The sequence below is a fragment of the Squalius cephalus genome (genome assembly GCF_949319135.1).
Source record: "Squalius cephalus genome assembly, chromosome: 16".
NCBI lineage: Eukaryota > Metazoa > Chordata > Actinopteri > Cypriniformes > Leuciscidae > Squalius > Squalius cephalus.
Window position 1 is genome coordinate 29,767,700 of NC_137137.1, and position 22,272 is coordinate 29,789,971.

General features: G+C 37.8%; 2 protein-coding genes across 16 annotated transcripts in view; both read left to right on the plus strand.

Annotated features, from left to right (window-relative positions):
• Positions 1-3,173: 3,173 nt before the first annotated feature.
• Positions 3,174-15,779, plus strand: rer1 (retention in endoplasmic reticulum sorting receptor 1). 8 transcript variants are annotated; one of them, XM_079896467.1, is made up of 8 exons: positions 3,174-3,414; positions 6,237-6,322; positions 11,299-11,403; positions 11,625-11,724; positions 11,831-11,909; positions 13,134-13,269; positions 13,389-13,517; positions 14,457-15,779. In XM_079896467.1, the coding sequence occupies exons 2-7, from the start codon at positions 6,242-6,244 to the stop codon at positions 13,476-13,478; spliced, it is 591 nt and encodes a 196-aa protein (XP_079752593.1). In that variant the 5' UTR covers positions 3,174-3,414; positions 6,237-6,241; the 3' UTR covers positions 13,479-13,517; positions 14,457-15,779. The 8 variants fall into 8 exon arrangements, with proteins under 8 accessions (XP_079752593.1, XP_079752598.1, XP_079752597.1 ...); XM_079896472.1 differs by having other exon boundaries at positions 13,389-13,443; XM_079896471.1 differs by having other exon boundaries at positions 3,283-3,414; positions 6,241-6,322.
• A 1,500-nt stretch (positions 15,780-17,279) lies between these two features.
• Positions 17,280-22,272, plus strand: part of aak1a (AP2 associated kinase 1a) — a 78,158-nt gene continuing 73,165 nt past the window's right edge. For all 8 annotated transcript variants that reach the window (XM_079896972.1, XM_079896974.1, XM_079896975.1 and 5 more), the window contains exon 1: positions 17,280-18,138. In XM_079896972.1, coding sequence (XP_079753098.1) covers positions 17,985-18,138 — 154 coding nt within the window. In that variant the 5' untranslated portion in view covers positions 17,280-17,984. The remainder of the gene's footprint in view (positions 18,139-22,272) is intronic.

Sequence of the window (22,272 nt, forward strand, 5' to 3'; positions counted from 1 at the left end):
ACACCCTGCTATTTTGCAAGTTCTCCCACTTGGAAATCATGGAGGGGTCTGAAATTGTCATCGTAGGTGCATGTCCACTGTGAGAGACATAATCTAAAAAAAAAAAAATCCAGAAATCACAATATATGATTTTTTTAACTATTTATTTGTATGATACAGCTGCAAATAAGTATTTGAACACCTGTCTATCAGCTAGAATTCTGACCCTCAAAGACCTGTCAGTCTGCCTTTAAAATGTCCACCTCCACTCCATTTATTATCCTAAATTAGATGCACCTATTTGAGGTCGTTAGCTGCATAAAGACACCTGTCCACCCCATACAATCAGTAAGGCTGAGTCCCAATTCGCCTACTTATACTACGACCTAAAAGTATGTACTTTTTTTGTGATGAAAAAGTACATACTTTTGAGTGTGTAGCAAAAAAGTATGCACGTTCTGGGACATACTTCGACGACGTCATGCAACGTGAACTTGAACGTGGTTGCCTAGTTACGCACACCGCTACTGTTAACAAAACATTTAACATTTCATTCATTCTTATATATCCAATATAATTTTATTTACTATTCCCATCTTTTTTTCCACAATACATTTGTGTTTACCAAATTGAGGAGTGAAGCAGGGCGTCGTCGTAGATCAACCAAACGCAGGTCGTTTGTGAGGCGGCTCTGACGTTCATGTGCAAATGTGTGTAACGAAAGCTAGCGCTACTTATTTTCTGAGTTAAAATATTTAAAGTTTATAGTGTAACTATTGTTTAACGTATTTTATACTTAATCTTATACGTATGTATAATACTTAAAAATACCCCGATGAAAATGAACCATGCTTTTACTATAGTAAAAGTGTAGTAACCATGTTTCTTTGGTTGGACTGATAAAGTTAACATATGTACAGCCACAGTATTACTACAAATAAGTCAGACAGAAACATCAAAAGAAATACATAAAAAAAGACACTTGCATGACACTGTACTAGAGCCTTTTTATTTATTGTTTTGTAGCCTGGCCCTGCAATGAGGCGCTCAGTATCTTCATCGGACCCTACAAGATAAACACGGTACTTTTTTGGCACAACATAAACCCATTAATATTACGAGACAATAAAATATAACTTTAATTAGGGTTAAACATTTGAATTCTTACACTTAAAAACTGAGGGCGCATCTCCGTTGCTGCATCCGACTGCCAGGTTTACATCACCACCATCACCGCAAAGCTCCTCCCTCCCGCACGCAATGGGTTGTGGGCAATATTAGCCGTTAGAGTGTGCATTGATCTGCACTTCGAATTCTAACCGGAAATAGTAGACCATCCGGGTATCTTTGGAATACTCATTTCAACATGCTACGATTTGGGACGTACTAATTCTAGTTTCGCATACTATTTAGGACGGATAGTATGCGAATTGGGACTCAGCATAAGAATCCAACTACTAACATGGCCAAGACCAAAGAGCTGTCCAAAGACACTAGAGACAAAATTGTACACCTCCACAAGGCTGGAAAGGGCTACGGGGAAATTGCCAAGCAGCTTGGTGAAAAAAGGTCCACTGTTGGAGCAATCATTAGAAAATGGAAGAAGCTAAACATGACTGTCAATCTCCCTCGGACTGGGGCTCCATGCAAGATCTCACCTTATGGGGTCCCAATGATCCTAAGAAAGGTGAGAAATCAGCCCAGAACTACACGGGAGGAGTTGGTCAATGACCTGAAAAGAGCTGGGACCACCGTTTCCAAGGTTACTGTTGGTAATATACTAAGACGTCATTGTTTTGAAATCATTCATGGCACGGAAGGTTCTCCTGCTTAAACCAGCACATGTCAAGGCCCGTCTTAAGTTTGCCAATGACCATTTGGATGATCCAGAGGAGTCATGGGAGAAAGTCATGTGGTCAGATGAGACCAAAATAGAACTTTTTGGTCATAATTCCACTAAACGTGTTTTGAGGAAGAAGAGTGATGAGTACCATCCCAAGAACACCATCCCTACTGTGAAGCATGGGGGTGGTAGCATCATGCTTTGGGGGTGTTTTTCTGCACATGGGACAGGGCAACTGCACTGTATTAAGGAGAGGATGACCGGGGCCATGTATTGCGAGATTTTGGGGAACAACCTCCTTCCCTCAGTTAGAGCATTGAAGATGGGTCGAGGCTGGGTCTTCCAACATGACAATGACCCGAAGCACACAGCCAGGATAATTAAAAGGAGTGGCTCTGTAAGAAGCATATCAAGGTTCTGGCGTGGCCTAGCCAGTCTCCAGACCTAAACCCAATAGAGAATCTTTGGAGGGAGCTCAAACTCCGTGTTTCTCAGCGACAGCCCAGAAACCTGACTGATCTAGAGAAGATCTGTGTGGAGGAGTGGGCCAAAATCCCTCCTGCAGTGTGTGCAAACCTGGTGAAAAACTACAGGAAACGTTTGACCTCTGTAATTGCAAACAAAGGCTACTGTACCAAATATTAACATTGATTTTCTCAGGTGTTCAAATACTTATTTGAAGCTGTATCATACAAATAAATAGTTAAAAAATCATACATTGTGATTTCTGGATTTTTTTTTTTTTTTGATTATGTCTCTCACAGTGGACATGCACCTACGATGACAATTTCAGACCCCTCCATGATTTCTAAGTGGGAGAACTTGCAAAATAGCAGGGTGTTCAAATACTTATTTTCCTCACTGTATATATACACACATATATACATGCATACATTCACATAACTACACACACATATTATACATTTACAGACTTTTATGTTAGATGCCATTAATTTGACAGCACTATATTGAGTTTGAGAGTGAGTGAGTGTGTGTGTGTGTGTGTGTGTGTGTGTGTGTGTGTGTGTGCGTGTGTGTGTGTGTGTTTTAAAGTGTTTTTAAAAGTGGAGAAGCTTCTTAAAGCCCCAGGTAAAGGAATTAAATTGGTCACAATATTTTAAAAAGTAAAAGTAGATTGTTCTCCACCCATCTGACCCTACTTGGATTTTTGAACCCGTTCATATGGATTTGTGTTGATGGGCATATAGATACTTCTTAATCTTCTTCTCTTTTTCTAAAAATAAATAAATAAATAAATAAATAAATAAATCACATACCCATTAAAAAAAATAAATAGTATCAGTATTGTAATCGGTATCGTTACAACTGTAACAAAAAGTATCGGTATCATATCGAAGAAAATTTATGAGTAGATCTGCTGAACAGGAAGCGATGTTGTCTGCGCTCGGCTGATGTTGAACAGGGAGCGATGTTGTCTGCGCTCGGCTGATGTTGAACAGGGAGCGATGTTGTCTGCGCTCGGCTACTGCGGTCTGACGCGGCTGCGTCTACAGAAGAACTGACGTGTTCACAGCAGAGAAGCAGCGCGACGCGCGGATCGGCAGCCGAGAGTGACACAGCGGCACAACCGGGTAAGAGAAACAGATTTCCTGTCATCTCACTCCTGTTATAAACCTCTCACAGGCGATCCGACTCCTCGAATATGTTAACTGTCCGCCTGATTTTATTTTCCTCAAGTGGCATGACGATTGTAAAATGAGATGTTCTAAAAGATGCCGTAAAAGGCAGTGCTAGCAAAGTTTACCACTCGCCTGCGTTCGGATTTCCCCGGAAGTGAGTTGTCCACTTTTCTGCGTGTCTGCTGGTCTTTGTAGTTCATTCTCGATGCCTCCCAGAGGAAGTTTCAATTACAAATTCGAAAATGAAAACTACAACCGCTGCGTTTCCGTCTTGTTGTGTATAGAACGGGAAGTGTAGTTTATAAGTAGTCGTTTGTGTTTTGCGTCAAACGCAGAAGATCTATTTTAGAAACTACATTAACCAGCATGCTTTACGCCTTAAAGGAATCAGCTATGGCTAACAAACCGATGCTAAATAGCAAATTAGCTTAGAATGTCTGACCACTAGCCTTCTAGTTAGGTGGTTACATTAACAGCGAGTTTAGGAAATAAACATTGAGGTAAGTATCTGTCGCACTGGTTCGCTTATGACAACAGACTGAGAACAAATCTGTACCGGAACTTTAGCTAGTGTTCATTTGCATGCACTGACCTGTTTGGTTCAGATGTCAGGAAATAGACTAGACGTATCTGGATCAAGAATCGCAGGTTCTGCTCTGAGATTACTATAGTTGATTTAGCAAATAAATACACATGTTAGTATTCTCTACAATGATGCATTAGATTCCAGTGTAGTCGACAGCAGTGACTGAAAGATGAGGGAAATGAGCTGCTTCTACCTTTAGCAGAGACACCAAACCATTTATTTAAGGCGCCGTTATACTGAAGGTGATCTTGATTTAGGTTGAGTATTTTCCTCGAAGAACCTCTTGTTCATTGACGTGGTGGTTTTTTGGACTTTGCCTCAGATTACTGTAGGTTATCATCATCTCGCGGAGGCTCAAAAAGGAAATCAATTCCTTTAAACGCACTCGTGAGTGAATCGTATATTATCATCGACTGAAACGGGGGAAATGCACTGATCTGCAAGGTAGATAATGTAGTCAACAGTAATTTAGATTTTAAAACCTACAAACTTTAACGTAATACAACACCACCCTTATCCCCGCCTGTGAAATGTCATTCAGTCAGTACAGAGCAAATCAGGTGATCTAGAGAAAGAAATCAAGGAATTCCTGGATTCCTATTGGGATTTCTGGAACCTGGGTATCTTTATAAGAAACGTCCCCTCTTCAGAATACAGTATTTTAATGAAAATTTTGTAAAATATAAATAAGCTTTACATTGGAAAGTGTTTGAATAGTGTTTTTAATGCTTGTTCAATGAACCGTAAAACATTATTGCACATGTACTTGTGGAACAGTTCCTTAAAGGATTAGTTCACTTCAGAATTAAAACTTGCTGATAATTTGCTCACCCCAGCCCACCCATGTTTTTCTTTCTTCAGTCGAAAAGAAATTAAGGTTTTTGAGGAAAACATTCCAGGATTTCTTTTCTCCATATAGTGGACTTCAACGGTTTGAAGGTCCAAATTACAGTTTCTATGCGACTTCAAAGGGCTCTACACGATCCCAGCTGAGGAATAAGGGTCTTATCTAGCCAAACCATCAGTTATTTTATATATATACTGAAGAAAGAAAGACGGATGAAGTGGAGGTCAGTAAATTATTAGGACATTTTAATTCTGAAGTGAACACATATTTTACAGATTAATGGTGGTAGACAATTAAAGTCACAGTTCCAATACCATAGGACACTAAAGAGACTTTTTTACTGATTGGGGAAAACAGCAGGAGAAAGATGGCCTGGGTCCCTGATCACCTGTGTGAACATGTCATGGTCCTGCTGCAGAAAGCATGAGGACTGCAGATGTGACCAGAGCAATAAACTGCAATATCCGTCATTTAAGACGCCTAAAACAGTGTTACAGGGAGACAGGAAGAACAGCTGACTGTATTACAATTTTTTCACAAATAAAGAAATTGTTAGAAATAATGTGAATAAAAAGGAAGTGAACCCTGTAACCAACAGGGAAATGTGTTCGGTTTATGTCTCAGTCGTTTTTACGTGAATCTGTTTACAAATTCAGAAGAGATATAGTAAACCATACACAATGCAATAAGGCTGTAAAAAAATCAGATAAGTATAACGTATCCTAAATGAATGTCAGATTTTGCAGTAGGATTGTGTTTTATATGGTCTCAATAGGATTTATAGGAATTGAGTAAAGGATTTATAGAAATATGGAAATAAAATATTTGTAATAATAAAAGAAGGGATTGCTTCAAAACATTATTTTAGGACTTGTTAATTAGGGAAAATGAGAAAATAATAATGATAAAAACAAAATGAGAACTTTTTTTTCACATCCCATTTTATTAGGTTTTTTTTTTTTTTTATTAAGTCTTGATTTAGTCATACTAAATTTGCTGCTACTTATAAATGAGTGCATCAGGTTGTAATTCTCCATGCTTTGAGCGCAAAACACTTAATTGTGTTGATGTGGCTGTTCAACACCATTATTAGCTATATGAACAGTTATAATGTACAAGAAAGCATGCTTGCCTAGGAGACAGTAGGATAGAAATGTGCAGCTACACTACTAAATGGTAGAATTATTTGCTTGCAGTTTTGAATATATGTTTGAGTGAGCTCAATGAGGAGATTTATAGTGTGTTATTTCTGGGTTGTTTACTGTCAATATAAAAATAGCAAGCAAAAATAATCCCTTTTTTTTGTCACTGTACCCTCATTATGCTACCTCTCATTCACAGACAGAATGCCAGAAGGAGACAGTGCTGGTGAATCCATCCATGGGAAACCATCAGCGATCGGAAACTTCTTTAAACGGCTCGGACAGGTGAGGCTCTTGGAGATGCCACTGTCTGACTATTTAAGCAATTTTAAGTTTGTAAGAGTGTTAGGCGTGGGCGATATGACCCAGATCTTATATCACGATATGAATAATTTTATTTCATGATAACAATATTGATCACGACTTTTGCATTAAATAGTTTTTTTATATATTTATATATATATATATATATATATATATATATATATATAAATATAAATGCAAACTATTGAAATTGATCATTCTTTTCACCAATTTCAATATCATAAGAACACCCTAATACTAGCCTAAGTAAAAAGAAAAACTCTCAAGCTTACGTAAGATATTTGAACAGTCAGTGATAAAATAAGATCAAAGAAATTAATTACAAGCAATAGGACAATAAACTAAAATAGAACAAGGACTCAAATTAAATAGACATACCTGAAAAATTTCAAGCACTAGAAATTAAAAATACTACATAAATTGTATAAAGTAATCAAATGTATTAAAAAAAAAAACTGCATAGTCTTCTCTGTGATTCAGTCAAGAGAAGTGATTTCTGTTGTTTGATTAGCATTAATTACACAGACGTCAGCAGGTATATTAGGCTTCCTTTTACATTAAAATCGAATGCACAGATCCAATATACTGTTACACATGCGTTTTCTTTCTCAACCGTTTACTTTCACTTAAGACATAAATGATTGTGTTTGAGGATACTTTCAAAGATGGGCATTTTGACACATAAGTATGTGTATTTAACCGTTCAAGCCCAATTACGCAGCAAAAATAACTCTATTCAGTACTCGCATGGTTTTATGTGTGTGCCTCTGAGACAGCGCTCAGAAACCGTCCCTCAGGGTGTACTCACACCAGGCGATCTCCCAAAGTCTGGTTCGTTTGACTAGTGTGATTGCTGGGTGATGAGTACGCTGAACCATGCCCTGGCCTGCTTGAAGAGGTGGGCTTGGGCACGGGTCGATAGGGCTCGAGTGCGGTACACATGTATTGTGATCACTAACCGTGCCGGAGCATGGAGTAGTTACTGCTTTTGTGTTGCGCTATTGTCATCATTACCAAACTTCTTTTACTACTACTTGGATGGTACACTTTTCAATTAATTTGAGTATATTTATATTTATAACGTGTCTGCTTCTCACCTTATTGACGAACAGGAATTGTAGTTTGTGAGTAAAGCTGAAATTCCTCTATCAACGTCAGATACCGCCGTAAAAATTCTTTTGATATGTGCATTACAGTAAAGTGAAAATCACTGCATAAGTGATAAATCTAGTAGACAGTCTATTAACAAAAGCTTTTCTTCAAAACAAAAAGGTCCATCGTAATGACGTAATCGTGCTCCGGCCCGTAATGTTAAAGAGATAGTTCACCCAAAAATGAAAATTGTCATTATTTACTCAACCTCATGTTGTTCCAAACCCGTAAGACTTTCGTTCATCTTCGTAACACAAATGAAGATCTTTTTTTGATGAAATCTGAGTGATATCTGTCTCTCCATTGACAGCTACGCAACTGACATTTTGATGCTTCAAAAAGTTTATAAAGGGATCGTAAAACTAATCCATATGAATTGAGCGGTTTAATCCAAATTCTCTCTTTATCGCTTGATAAGATGAACTGATTGAATTTAGTCCTTTTATTCAGATATAAACCTTGATCAGCAAACAGAAACAGAAGCTCAACCAGGTTTGCTTGACGCGCGAGAACAAACCTCTTGCGGAAGCTCAAACGTGCTGCGTTACACAAGAATGAACCTCATTGGTTCTTGCTGAAGCTCAAACGTTCTGCGTAACGTAAGAATGAACCTCATTGGTTCTTGTGGAAACTCAAACGTGCTGCGGAACATGAGAATGAACCTCATTGGTTCTTGTGGAAACTCAAACGTGCTGCGTTACACAAGAATGAACCTTATTGGTTCTTGCTGAGCTCAAACATGCTGCGTAACACAAGAATGAACCTCATTGGTTCTTGCTAAAGCTCAAACGTGCTGCGTAACACAAGAATGAACCTCATTGTTTCTTGCTGAAGCTCAAACATGCTGCGTAACACAAGAATGAACCTCATTGGTTCTTGCTGAAGCTCAAACATGCTGCGTAACACAAGAATGAACCTTATTGGTTCTTGCTGAGCTCAAACATGCTGCGTAACACAAGAATGAACCTTATTGGTTCTTGCAGAAGCTCAAACATGCTGCGTAACACAAGAATGAACCTTATTGGTTCTTGCTGAAGCTCAAACGTGCTGCGTAACACAAGAATGAACCTCATTGGTTCTTGCTGAAGCTCAAACGTGCTGCGTAACACAAGAATGAACCTCATTGGTTCTTGCTGAAGCTCAAACATGCGTAACTCAAGAATGAACCTCATTGGTTCTTGCTGAAGCTCAAACATGCTGCGTAACACAAGAAGGAACCTCATTGGTTCTTGTGGAAACTCAAACGTTCTGCGTAACACAAGAATGAACCTCATTGGTTCTTGCTGAAGCTCAAACGTGCTGCGTAACACAAGAATGAACCTCATTGGTTCTTGCTGAAGCTCAAACGTGCTGCGTAACACAAGAATGAACCTCATTGGTTCTTGCTGAAGCTCAAACGTGCTGCGTAACACAAGAAGGAACCTCATTGGTTCTTGCTGAAGCTCAAACATGCTGCGTAACACAAGAAGGAACCTCATTGGTTCTTGTGGAAACTCAAACGTTCTGCGTAACATGAGAATGAACCTCACTGGTTCTTGCTGAAGCTCAAACATGCTGCGTAACACAAGAAGGAACCTCATTGGTTCTTGTGGAAACTCAAACGTTCTGCGTAACATGAGAATGAACCTCACTAGTTCTTGCTGAAGCTCAAACATGCTGCGTAACACAAGAATGAACCTCATTGGTTCTTGCTGAAGCTCAAACATGCTGCGTAACACAAGAATGAACCTCATTGGTTCTTGCTGAAGCTCAAACGTGCTGCGTAACACAAGAATGAACCTCATTGGTTCTTGCTGAAGCTCAAACATGCTGCGTAACACAAGAATGAACCTTATTGGTTCTTGCTGAAGCTCAAACGTGCTGCGTAACATGAGAATGAACCTCATTGGTTCTTGCTGAAGCTCAAACATGCTGCGTAACGCAAGAATGAACCTCATTGTTTCTTGCTGAAGCTCAAACATGCTGCGTAACACAAGAATGAACCTCATTGGTTCTTGCTGAAGCTCAAACGTGCTGCGTAACACAAGAATGAACCTCATTGTTTCTTGCTGAAGCTCAAACATGCTGCGTAACACAAGAATGAACCTCATTGTTTCTTGCTGAAGCTCAAACATGCTGCGTAACACAAGAATGAACCTCATTGGTTCTTGCTGAAGCTCAAACGTGCTGCGTAACACAAGAATGAACCTCATTGGTTCTTGCTGAAGCTCAAACGTGCTGCGTAACACAAGAATGAACCTCATTGGTTCTTGCTGAAGCTCAAACATGCTGCGTAACACAAGAATGAACCTCATTGTTTCTTGCTGAAGCTCAAACATGCTGCGTAACACAAGAATGAACCTCATTGGTTCTTGCTGAAGCTCAAACGTGCTGCGTAACACAAGAATGAACCTTATTGGTTCTTGCTGAAGCTCAAACGTGCTGCGTAACATGAGAATGAACCTCATTGGTTCTTGCTGAAGCTCAAACATGCTGCATAACACAAGAATGAACCTCATTGGTTCTTGCTGAAGCTCAAACGTGCTGCGTAACACAAGAATGAACCTCATTGGTTCTTGCTGAAGCTCAAACGTGCTGCGTAACATGAGAATGAACCTCATTGGTTCTTGCTGAAGCTCAAACATGCTGCGTAACACAAGAAGGAACCTCATTGGTTCTTGTGGAAACTCAAACGTTCTGCATAACATGAGAATGAACCTCACTGGTTCTTGCTGAAGCTCAAACATGCTGCGTAACACAAGAAGGAACCTCATTGGTTCTTGCTGAAGCTCAAACATGCTGCGTAACACATGAAGGAACCTCATTGGTTCTTGTGGAAACTCAAACGTTCTGCGTAACATGAGAATGAACCTCACTGGTTCTTGCTGAAGCTCAAACGTGCTGCGTAACACAAGAATGAACCTTATTGGTTCTTGCTGAAGCTCAAACGTGCTGCGTAACATGAGAATGAACCTCATTGGTTCTTGCTGAAGCTCAAACATGCTGCATAACACAAGAATGAACCTCATTGGTTCTTGCTGAAGCTCAAACGTGCTGCGTAACACAAGAATGAACCTCATTGGTTCTTGCTGAAGCTCAAACGTGCTGCGTAACATGAGAATGAACCTCATTGGTTCTTGCTGAAGCTCAAACATGCTGCGTAACACAAGAAGGAACCTCATTGGTTCTTGTGGAAACTCAAACGTTCTGCATAACATGAGAATGAACCTCACTGGTTCTTGCTGAAGCTCAAACATGCTGCGTAACACAAGAAGGAACCTCATTGGTTCTTGCTGAAGCTCAAACATGCTGCGTAACACATGAAGGAACCTCATTGGTTCTTGTGGAAACTCAAACGTTCTGCGTAACATGAGAATGAACCTCACTGGTTCTTGCTGAAGCTCAAAAATGCTGCGTAACACAAGAAGGAACCTCATTGGTTCTTGCTGAAGCTCAAACATGCTGCGTAACACATGAAGGAACCTCATTGGTTCTTGCAGAAGCTCAAACGTGCTGCGTAACACATGAAGGAACCTCATTGGTTCTTGTGGAAGCTCAAACGTTCTGCGTAACATGAGAATGAACCTCATTGCTTCTTGCTGAAGCTCAAACATGCTACGTAAAATGAGAATGAACTGATAAAAAACTATAAGCTAACCATGCAGCACGTCAGCGTCACATGAGTGTAACTGCAATAGAGAGAATAGTCCAAAATCTCAACCTGTTAATCGTGTCTACTGGTTTATCTTCCACCCCTAGTGAGTGTTGTTGGATAATGAGAACTACTTTTTCTCTTTTAAATGCAGATTTATCAGTCATGGTTGGACAAGTCAACACCGTTCTCAGCATTCCGATGGGCAGCCACTCTTCTTCTAACGGCCATATATATGATCAGAGTATATATTCTACAGGTAAAAACACCATCTGTTTAGGAATGTTTGCAAAATACTTTCATTTATTTATGCTTTGACAATAAGGGTAGAGTTATTATGCAGTTGTAGACTTATGATAATGTTCTTGTTGTGTAATTGCATCTTGCAGGTCTACAAAGTTCATTTGATTTGAGTAACTGTTGCATTTTTCATCGCAAAACATTAATCAAATGCACTGAATCATTTGTGTCTTTTATTAGGGCTGGTACATAGTCACATATGCTCTCGGGATCTACCACCTTAACCTCTTCATTGCTTTCCTCTCACCAAAAGTGGATCCCTCATTGCTTGATGATCCAGGTAAGAACGGCATTTGAAATTATCTTCTTATCAGTGACATTTGCATCGCTGAGTTTATTTTTTTTATTTATTTTTTTATTCCCTAATCGATGTCTCCCTTCACTAGATGAGGGTCCAGCACTACCCACAAAACAGAATGAAGAGTTCCGGCCGTTCATTAGGAGGTTGCCAGAGTTCAAATTCTGGTGAGTTGTCACATTAAGAGGTGACATTTTAAGATCCCATGGAATCGCTTGATGAGTGCAGTTTTCTCCAGAGAATAAGTGGATTGGCTTGATCCAGTGACATACCGAAATACCAGAAATGGAGCCCAATGATTTCCACCATGTGAAAACATAGGCAGAATCCAGCGATTAAAATTAAATTGTGTATAATACGTAATGTCACAAAATTTGGCAAAATTAGTATGAATAAAAAGTAGGGCTGTACACTTAATCATTATTAAAGCTACTTAAGAATTTTAATTATGAATACATCTGCTGTCTCACTATATGAGGATATGAACACATAAACTGAGTCACTTCATGATCATTTCACCATTCCATTTGATAAAACTATCTTTAGATGAACAAAGAAACTTACGAGGACCTAACTGGACCTTTACAAAAATAAAAAAATATAGAGACATTTGACGAGAAACTATTTTTTTTTAAGGATTATATTGCAATACCACAATTTGTTGTCAACTTTTGTTTATTTAAACTGTAAACATCTGTTGTTCAGAACTTTGTTTGGCAAAATTTTTAACTTGTTCAAATTTCATTTTATTGCATTTTGAAATTAAATGATAATTTTCTGCATTAATTCGATTAATATATAATTATCTAATCTTAATGCGGCTCCAAAAGCTCTTGCCTGATCCCTTCTTTGTTCTTTGCCTTTTCTCTTTTGTAATGTCTCTCAGCCATCTCTCTTTCTAGTCTTTCTTCAAATGTCCCTCTTGCTCAGTCTCTCTCTCTCTCCTCCCCATCATGAGTGGACACGCCCCCTTCTGCTGATTGGCTACAAGTGTGTTGTGCTGCTCAGTCTGATCCACTTTCAACAGAACAGCACTTACTGCTGGGATAAAAGTCTTGCTTCCAACACTGATCGGCCAAACGTCAGATTTATCGTGATTGCTAATATATCAGTTGTCCACTAAATATCGGGAATTACAATAAGCTCACAATAATGTTGTTTTTTACATATTTAATTTTAGACCTTTACCCCCGGTTTCACAGACAAGACTTAATCTAGTCCCAGACTAAAATGCAAGCTTGAGCTGTTTTAACTGAAAAAGCAACTTGACCTGAAATATCTTTAAATCTAAACATGTCATCTTAATCTAAGCCCTGTGTGTTAAACCGGGCCTTAGTAACTCATAAATGTGTGATTCAGTTTAAGTTTTTTTTTTTTTCTTGATGTTACAGGCATTCAGCGACGAAGGGCATCGTCATCGCTATGATATGCACATTCTTCGACGCCTTTGACGTGCCGGTGTTCTGGCCCATCCTCGTAATGTATTTCATCATGCTGTTCTGCATCACCATGAAGCGGCAGATCAAGGTTCGCCATTTCTGGTTCATATAGCTGAGCTGTTAAAAGCAGCGTCGTCTAAAATTAGAGTTCCAGTGATGTAATGTTGTTAACTTGAGGTTTTGACACTGTTTGTGTTTCCTCTACAGCACATGATCAAGTATAGATACCTGCCCTTCACACATGGGAAGAGGACTTACAGAGGCAAGGAAGAGACAGCGAAAACCTTTGCTAGTTAAAATTCCCCTTCCTGAAATTAAAGTTATTGATGAAGAATGGTGCGTAACGGGGGTTGAGGGTTTTTTTTCTTTTTCTTTTTTCTCTTTTGCTTTTTCTGAGTAAGAAAAAGCCATGCCTGTTGAAACTTTTGATCGACATTGAAACTGTAACGATGCCTTTAAGCGTTTGGGCCTTTGAGAAATGCTGTTGAGAGCTTCTACACTGGCAAATTTTAATATATTTGGACAACTAAGTATGAGATTTGACAGATTTTTTTGCTCAGTGGTCCCCATTCTTCTTCAAACCTAGAGGATTTGATGCTCCTTTCCGGTTTATTTAAAAAAAACCTTTTTCTCAGTGGAACACAAAAGGAGAAATTTTACAGAATGTCCCTGCTGCTCTTTTACATACTTTTTATTTTATGGAAAATGGCAGCAGGAATATTCTGCCGTGCGTGTTTAACTGATGAAAATAGTCCTATTGAATTGGGACTAAGTCATGATGAGAAACGAGTTTTGGTTGAACTATTTCCTGATTATTTACAAACATGGGAATAAAATATAGTAGTGGGAAGTTTAATATTCGAACCCTGGTACATTTGATGTCTTTCATAAATAATAACATTGGATTCAGTATTCAGACTAACGCAAGAAGCTTCCATGAAGAGAGAGGAGACATTTATTGAATCATAGGGACTTAGTGGAGTTTCATCTTGCCACATGTTAATATTTGCCTTTTATGAACATTTATAAATCTCTTAATGTGCTGTAGCATTGTATTTAATTTTTGTACATAGTTGTCCACTTTATTCACATCCATTCGTGCTGTTTGTAAGTTATTCTTCAGTAGGTAAACCGTTTCAAACCCCCTCACTTTGTACGTCAGGATTTTTAAAGCAAACGTGCATTCCATTAAAATGTTGATACAAAAATATTGGCTGTATGTTTTTATCGTTTAAGCATTCCCAATTAAAACTGTCTCTCTTTTTTCTTTTACAGAGGAAACATAAAGTTGAGTGCTTTAACTATTACAAATGGATGGCGAGGGTTTGAAGGTTGTTCTTTGTTTTTGTTTTTTCTTTTCTGTTTTTCTTTTTTTTTTTTGAGCTGGGCCATAACTAGTATAGATTTTTTTATTTTTATGGGCAAATGGAGAGAACTTCAATAAGCATTTGAGATGAGATACATTTTTCCTATTAGAGTGCAGTTTTTTTGGAGGCGAGATATATATATAAAAAATGTATAATGTATAATTTTTTTTAATGGTTAGCATGTTTTTTTTTTGAAAATGCCATTTTTAATGTATTAAATTAATCTTCATCAAAACAAAATAATAGGTTTGTTAATTCCTGATTAAAGACATTGCATGTTTTAGGTTTTCTTGTGCTGCTGGTTAAGAGAAAACAAGATGATTTTAATAACCAAGTGTACATTTTTCACTTCAAATGCTATTAAAAAGCTGTGTCCCTTCACTGCTTATTACTTTTTTTGTTTTTATTGTTTTCTTTTTATATATAAGTTTAGTGAATAAATCAATTGAAGTCTGTTGATAATTCTGGTAACGCTTTATTTTATTGTCCTTGTTACTCATGTTACATGTTATAGTAACAACAGTAAATTATGCATAATTACATGCAACTAAACCAAACCCTAACCGTATTTTAATTAATATTACTCTGCACTTAATTCAATAATTACTGTAACAAGGACACCTTAAAATAAAGGGTAACCTATTTCTGTATTCTACTTGCAAGAGTGTTTGGTTGAGTCTGAATCGAAGATGAAGTGTAATGTATTAGATGCATTATTCTGTATGTATTATGAAAATTTGATAAACACGATCTTACAACATTTTGCATTTCCATTTACAGTACAGAAGCCCCTAAGAGACACTTGGATTCCACCTAAAAATGCATGAATGTCATTGCATTAGATAGCAAAACATCAACCCAGCTGGAATCTGCAAACATGATGCTAATGCTTTACTCAGAACTAGAGTTATCTATCCTCTTTTTTTTTTTTCTTTTTTTTTTCTTTTTTTTTTTTTCTGAATAGGAAGGAAGTGTAAGTTAAGATGTGCCAGTCATTACTGACGTGATAATATATTTAGAAAGGGTCCTTCTAACAAACCCACAGCTGCCTGAATAGCAAGTGTAAAGTATTATGCTAAAAACATTAGCCTGTCAAAGGTTTAATTTGTGTAATTTGACAACGAATAAGATAAATCTAAAACTAAATAAAATCAAATAACAGTCAACTAGACAAACCAGTAATCTTGATAATCTTCCTCCCTTGCGCTCATTTTCTGAGTTTAATTTTGTGGTAATATACGTAAAAACACTTTCCTGTGGGGGGCAGCAATGCGACAGACATCGTGTCGAGCGCATGTAATACACACTTTTATTCCGTTTTGCATTTGCTATATGTTAGAATTCAAATTTGATGTTATGTTATCCTCCTGAGACCCATATATACATTAGACTTTTTTTCCTTTGTAAAGGACATGATATTTTAGCGAATTTGTTTGGTTTCACAACAACAGCCTCCTCTCCTTGGTCTTTACAAATGATTGACATTGACTGAATTATGGAATTTAGCACTCTTATGGAAATATTATAATATTTTGAAATTATCATTAAAAATGTGATTCATTTTCAAATTGTTTGTCGTAAATAAACATCCCAGGAAAACGTTATGGAGTTTGAAATCAGAATATGAAAACACTGCATTGATTTCATACATGTTCACTGTAGAGGACAGCAGGACTTACAGCATGTTTATCAGGCATTTTGACAAGTGAATAAGGAAAGAAATTATATATCAACATTAGTGCTGTCAAATCAATTAATAGGCCTATAACATAAAAGTTTGTGTTTATAATATACAGTATACATATGAAGAGTTCAGATGTAAAAGCCTCTAAGTGCCATCTGAAATTTTCTTCTAATGATAATTTTTATCAGGCTCGTATATTTAAGTTCAATCATTTTACTTAAATGGCAGTGCAAATTACCTATTATTTGTCATTTAAGTGAAATGACTGAAATATACAAGCTTTATAAAAATTATCATTCTAGAAGAACATTTCAGATGGCACTTAGAGGCTTTTACATCTGAACTCTTCATATATATATATATATATATATATACACACACACACACACACACACACACACACACATACTGTATATTATATAAACACAAACTTTTATGTTAGATGTGATAAATCGATTTGACAGCACTTCCTATGAAGTAATTACTCCCATTACACTTTTTTTTTATTTATTTTTTTATTGCATGTTGCCTCTGGAACACATTAACATGCTAATTAGCTTAAATGTATAGATACATAGAATGGGACTACCCAATCATTCTGTTAGGCTATTTGTTTCATAACATAGTTAAGAATAATTTTTATACAAAGTTTGGTTAAAAATTGGTCTGAAACCTAAAAATTGATAGGTAAATGAAAACAACAACAACAACATTGTTTTTGCCTGCACGTGTCTTGTCATGCCTTTTTATTTGATTTAATTCTGAGTCCTAGTTTCCTCTACAGAGGCATTATAAATAAATAAAATATTTTTTTCAAAAACAAAAATTCTCCATTTGTTTATTATGCTCCAAGTCCAAACAATGTAATGACCATAGACTGTAAAAAAGGTAATGTCAAAAAATTAATTCACAAAATAAAATAAAAAAGGTTTTCTGGTTCTCAGGAGGATTTAACGATAATGTTGTGGCGCGTGTGTGATGATGCCCTCTAGTGGCTCTTATTGGACACGCACGTGCGCGTCCTCGCTGACGTCAGCGCGTTGTGTTAAACAACATCTAACGTTACCAGAGAGCGTGACTGAATGTAGACGACCGCGTCCATCCTAACGCGCGGTTTATGCTTGCTCTTTACCCGTGTACGGCCGTTTCTTTAATCTAACCTCGCCAGCAGACAATGATTAAACACTATTATTCACTTTGTTTAGAGAAAACCCCATCGAACCGGCTGTTTCCCTGCGTATACGTTGCACTTCCGGGTTTTCGGGCAAGCGTCAGTTCTGAGGATCAGCTGAGATGATTGAATGAGCAAACGGAGAGGAGAGAGCGACTCCTGAACGCTGTGCTGCCGATAATCGTTGCTGGACACCAAGTGCATAATAAAAGACAGCGTGACAACAAGAGGACTCGTGGAATAAAGCTGCTTGTTTATGCAGCTGGCAGGAGTGCGTTGGCACTCATCAGATATGTTATTATAAGCTAGTGTTTTAGGTACATAAGTATGAAGATAATGTGTCAATGGTGACTCATCCTACTGGTCTGATAACCGATTCCTTCTAATGCAGTTGAGTTGTTTCGGATCTCCTAACACTTGATGTCCGCCGAGTCTCGAACTGGACTGTTTTATATTAAGAGATTATCGCGCTTTTCTGTAATTTGTGCATCTGTCAATCTTTGTTGGATCTGGGAAACGACACGTACGCGAGAGTCTGGTTGTTTTTCATGATTTAATGAAAGAGTGTTGCCGGTTGGACTATGAAGAAGTTCTTCGATACCCGACGGGAGATGGTGAGCTCGGGGCCCGCGTCAGGAGCCGTCGCGGGGGGCAGCGCGGGGTCCGGCGCGTTCATCGGACGCGTTTACTCGATTGGACGACATCAAGTGACCGTGGAGGAGACTGTAGCAGAGGGTAAGCGACTTTAAGTGACTTTTTGCTTTTCATAAGTACTAATAATGAATTAAATGTGCGTAGGCTACTGGTGATGCTTTTACGGTCCATGTCTATATAAATAAATAACGATGCCTTTTGAATGACTCCGAGCCTCTGTCGTCACTCATGCGTCATCTAAATATTTGCTGACTGCATGTAGTGAGGCGTGCTGTCCCAGCAGAGGAGGTTCAATTTAATATTTAACACCAAAATGAAAATTTGGTAATCATTTACTTACATTTGTGTTGTTGCAAACCAGTAAGACTTACTTTTTTCCTGGAAGCCAAAAGGAGAAGTTGAGCAGAATGTCGACGCTGCTCTTTTCCAGATAATGAAAGTGGATGGAGACTGGAGATATCAAGCTCCAAAATTGACAAAAAGCATGCCATATGTTAGTTTTGTGTGAGGAACAGTTTGAAATTTATATCATTATTCACTGAAAATATTGCCCCAAGTCAGCATGTATTCAACTGTCAACAGCTGGTTTGACTTTATGCCAAACTTTATTGGTTTCATTGATTTATTTAATCTGCCATGTCTGTGTTTTTCTCACACACCCTCAGTAAAACTTCTAGAGCAAATTACCTACTGTTTTGGGCTAACTTGATGGTCCTCTGCTTTAAAAACTCTCATCCCGTCCAAATGCGAATGTCTGTGATTGCTGATGTTGTATGTATTATCCTGATGCTTCTCCTCTTGTGTATTTTGACCTACTGTTTGAGCACCAGTCTTCAGCATGCTTTCATTTCAATATGGATGGTATCTGATGAAAAAATAACATAATAGTAATAATAAGAGTCAAATTGTGAAATGCACTGTGACTGCCCAATTTCATATTAGTAGCAGGCAAGGTACTTATGTTTCTCTGCTCAATTATATGGGTATAATGTAAACAGCTGTCTATAAATTAATGTAATTTTATTTAAATAGGGTTTAATAAATTAAAATTATGCCCACATCTAGAAAACACACTCTCCCCACCTCTGTAATAAACATGGAGATGCTAGTCCCGTTCGAATCGGTGCATGAAATCACTGACATTGGTTGATAAGAATTGTAGCTCAAACTTCGCTTTAACGTTGTTCCAAACCTAGATGACTTACTTTTTGCAGTGAAACACAAAATTGATATACGGTGAGAAATTCCTTTAAGAATGATGGGTTTACCAGGGTTTCTGGAACTTATGCATCCCCAATAATGTGGTAGTGGAGCTGCATGGAAAGTTCTGAATTCACTGGATGCATTATATGAGTCATCAGCTTAAAGTCTCTTAAGCAGATTTGAAGAAGTCATTCCCCCTGCTGAGATCTTAGCAGACGAGTCCTGACAGGGTGTCGTATCAGGAACTCACAACTGGTTATGAAATTTCAAGCTACATCTTAGAGTTACAAAGGATGAGCTGTCCTCCAACTCAACATGTAAATGCAGACGATATAATGAAGACTGAGAGAGAGAACCGGCTGACATATGTTCATGTCATGACCTCAGTGCATAGAGAATTGTGAACGCCTTACACAAGCCATTTCTGTTATTGCCTGTAAGCACATTTGGAGTCACTGTGTCTCATGGGAGATCGGAGACATTCTGCCATTTAAAAAAAAAAGTCTACAACCTAGAGAGAATTTTGTATTTGATAATTCAGTATTGGACATTTTGCCATTGAATAACTTGCATTGCCTCCTCAGACCCTTGCACTTTATAATCTTTGTCAACCTGGTATTTTCTCACAAACTTTGAACTGCTGCTTCTGTGTGTCCCAACAAAACAGGGCTTGGCTTTATAATCTGGGGTTGATTTTGTCTTTCATTCCACTGCCATTACAGTCAAGCGTATTTTGTATACATTTGAATTCCCCTTGTAGTCAATCATTTTATCCCTTAAAACTCATCTTTGATCACCGAAATTACATATAAAAAAAATTATTTGTAAAAAACATTTGTCATGCCTTAAAGTAGCTTGAATATAACTCTACACCCTTGCCTCATTTAGTATACCCGGTTCTATGAATATGCAAATGAGCCCCGCCTCCACTCACTCACCAGCTCAGAGATCCACTCTTTGATGATCACACGTTGACCTGATTGGTTACAAGGTAGTTTGTGACGTCAGAAACACCAGCGATTTCAAACCTCGTTTTTGAGACTGTCTTTGGTTCACTGCAATTTTAAGGAGAAAATACTCAGCAATGGTGTCGACTTATGAATTTGCACATGGTTTGTCTCAAAGCATATTAAAAACACACATGTACATATAAACAACATTAAAAGCTTGATTTTCACCACAGGGGGGCTTGAAAAGTGAATCGGACTGAGCAACAAAACACACTTGTAGCCAATCAGCATTAAGGGTGATGGGGGAGGAGAGAGAGCGCAGACATTAGCAGAACGAATATAGAAAGAGAAATTGCAGAGAAAATACAAAAGAGGAAAAGGTCAGAGGAATATAACTCACAAAAGAAAGGTTGCGATCAGACAAGAGGACTCATTAATATCGGAGAGGCTTTCCAGCGCTGGAGAGACCTTAAGGAGCGGGAAGGCCTGAAAACAGACATCAGTGTTGCTTATTTCTTCTCGATACATGAGTAACATTGGTTTTGCTGAGTTTGACAGAACTAATATATGCTACCTTTTGCTTGAATATACTTGTCATATCCTTGCATTATTTTTATTATGAACCTGGAACGTCTAAACCTCCACCGACCGTTTCAAGCATCGGCTCCCAAAGTGTGTCTGAAAAGTGAGATAACACTCCTAATATATGGATTTTCATTTGGTTCCCTTTTTAGTTGTCACTAATCCCTTAATCTTGTCATATTTGTATTATATTAGTTATTTGGACTATCGTGTTATGTAGGGAGACGTTCATGAAAACGGTGTTTGTTTTTTGGGATGGAAGGGATGACTTGTCATTGAAGGAGACAAGGAGTAGAGGAGCTAAATGACAATTAGACATTCGACCTGAATTAGTATAGTAACACAAATTGCTTTCACTTATTGATGACATCATTAATTGTCATTGTGTTGGTGATTTCAAATATCAACAGTGTTTACCAGAAATTGCTCACTGCACCTTTAAAGGGATAGTTCACCCAAAAATGTAATTTCTGTGATAATTTAGGGCTGTTCACATCAAGAACGATAACTATGAAGATAACTTCAACGATAGCTATATTAGCTTTCATATTGTTCTATTAATTCTGAGCACATGCTGTCTGCTGCTTTAGCTCTTCAATCAGGATGGATTCTGATTGGATGTCAGAATTTTTATCGTTCATCAGCTAGAAGTGTAAAGGTTTGAAAGTAATTTTAAAAGATATAGTTTCTCTGTACTGTTATCATTATAGTTGTGGTGTGGACTCTGCTCTTCTTTTATATTTAGAATGATTCTTAGAACTATATTCATAGTTATCGTCCTTACCCATAATGACCCATAAGATTCGATCATGCTAATTAGCCACCAGTTCGCCAAAAACATAAAATAGTTACGAATTTAATTTGTGTTGTAAAAATATCTTGTGTTCCAAAGATAGACACAAGTCTAGGGTTAGAAACAACAAGAGGGTGAGTAATTGATGACAGAATTGTTATTTTTGAGTCTCTTTTGAGAATTTTTATGTCTTGACTAGACAAGGATAGTTAATAATAAAAATAAAATTATGTCATGTGGTGCGACTTTTCAAAAACTTGATTTTTGGTTATAAAAAAAGTATTAAATGTGTAAGGACAGTAATACTTTAAACTTGGTGACGCCACTTTTCTTAGTCATTAAATTGAAACTTTTTTGAAAACCATATGAAGCCAATGGTAATGCAAGGGATATTTCTTGGAACTTGACAAGTTTTTAAGCCTAGATAAAAAAAAAAAAAAAAGTACTCCTTCATGATGGACAAATGTAGTTTCTAAATAGCATTTAATAGAAGAAAAGCAGAAAATGCACTATATTTCAGTCACTTGCATTTGTTACAAGGGAGTTTAGGAATCCCAACACAACAGCTGTACTGTGAATGGCTTCAGCTGGCTGCTCTGAAGAACGGCATCCAACCTTGTGCTCGTGGCAGTCGGCCACCATAGTATAGTGGCCAGTTATGCGGTCTAAAACATTTTGCCAAGGAAA

What these genes read in the sequence shown, in the direction of transcription:
- rer1 (XM_079896467.1), top strand. Translation starts at nt 6,242, where the DNA reads ATGCCAGAAGGAGACAGTGCTGGTGAATCCATCCATGGGAAACCATCA. An exon ending in TCAGAGTATATATTCTACAG is followed by an intron (nt 11,404 to 11,624) that starts GTAAAAACACCA and finishes GTCTTTTATTAG; the next exon opens with GGCTGGTACATAGTCACATA. An exon ending in CCATGAAGCGGCAGATCAAG is followed by an intron (nt 13,270 to 13,388) that starts GTTCGCCATTTC and finishes TTTCCTCTACAG; the next exon opens with CACATGATCAAGTATAGATA.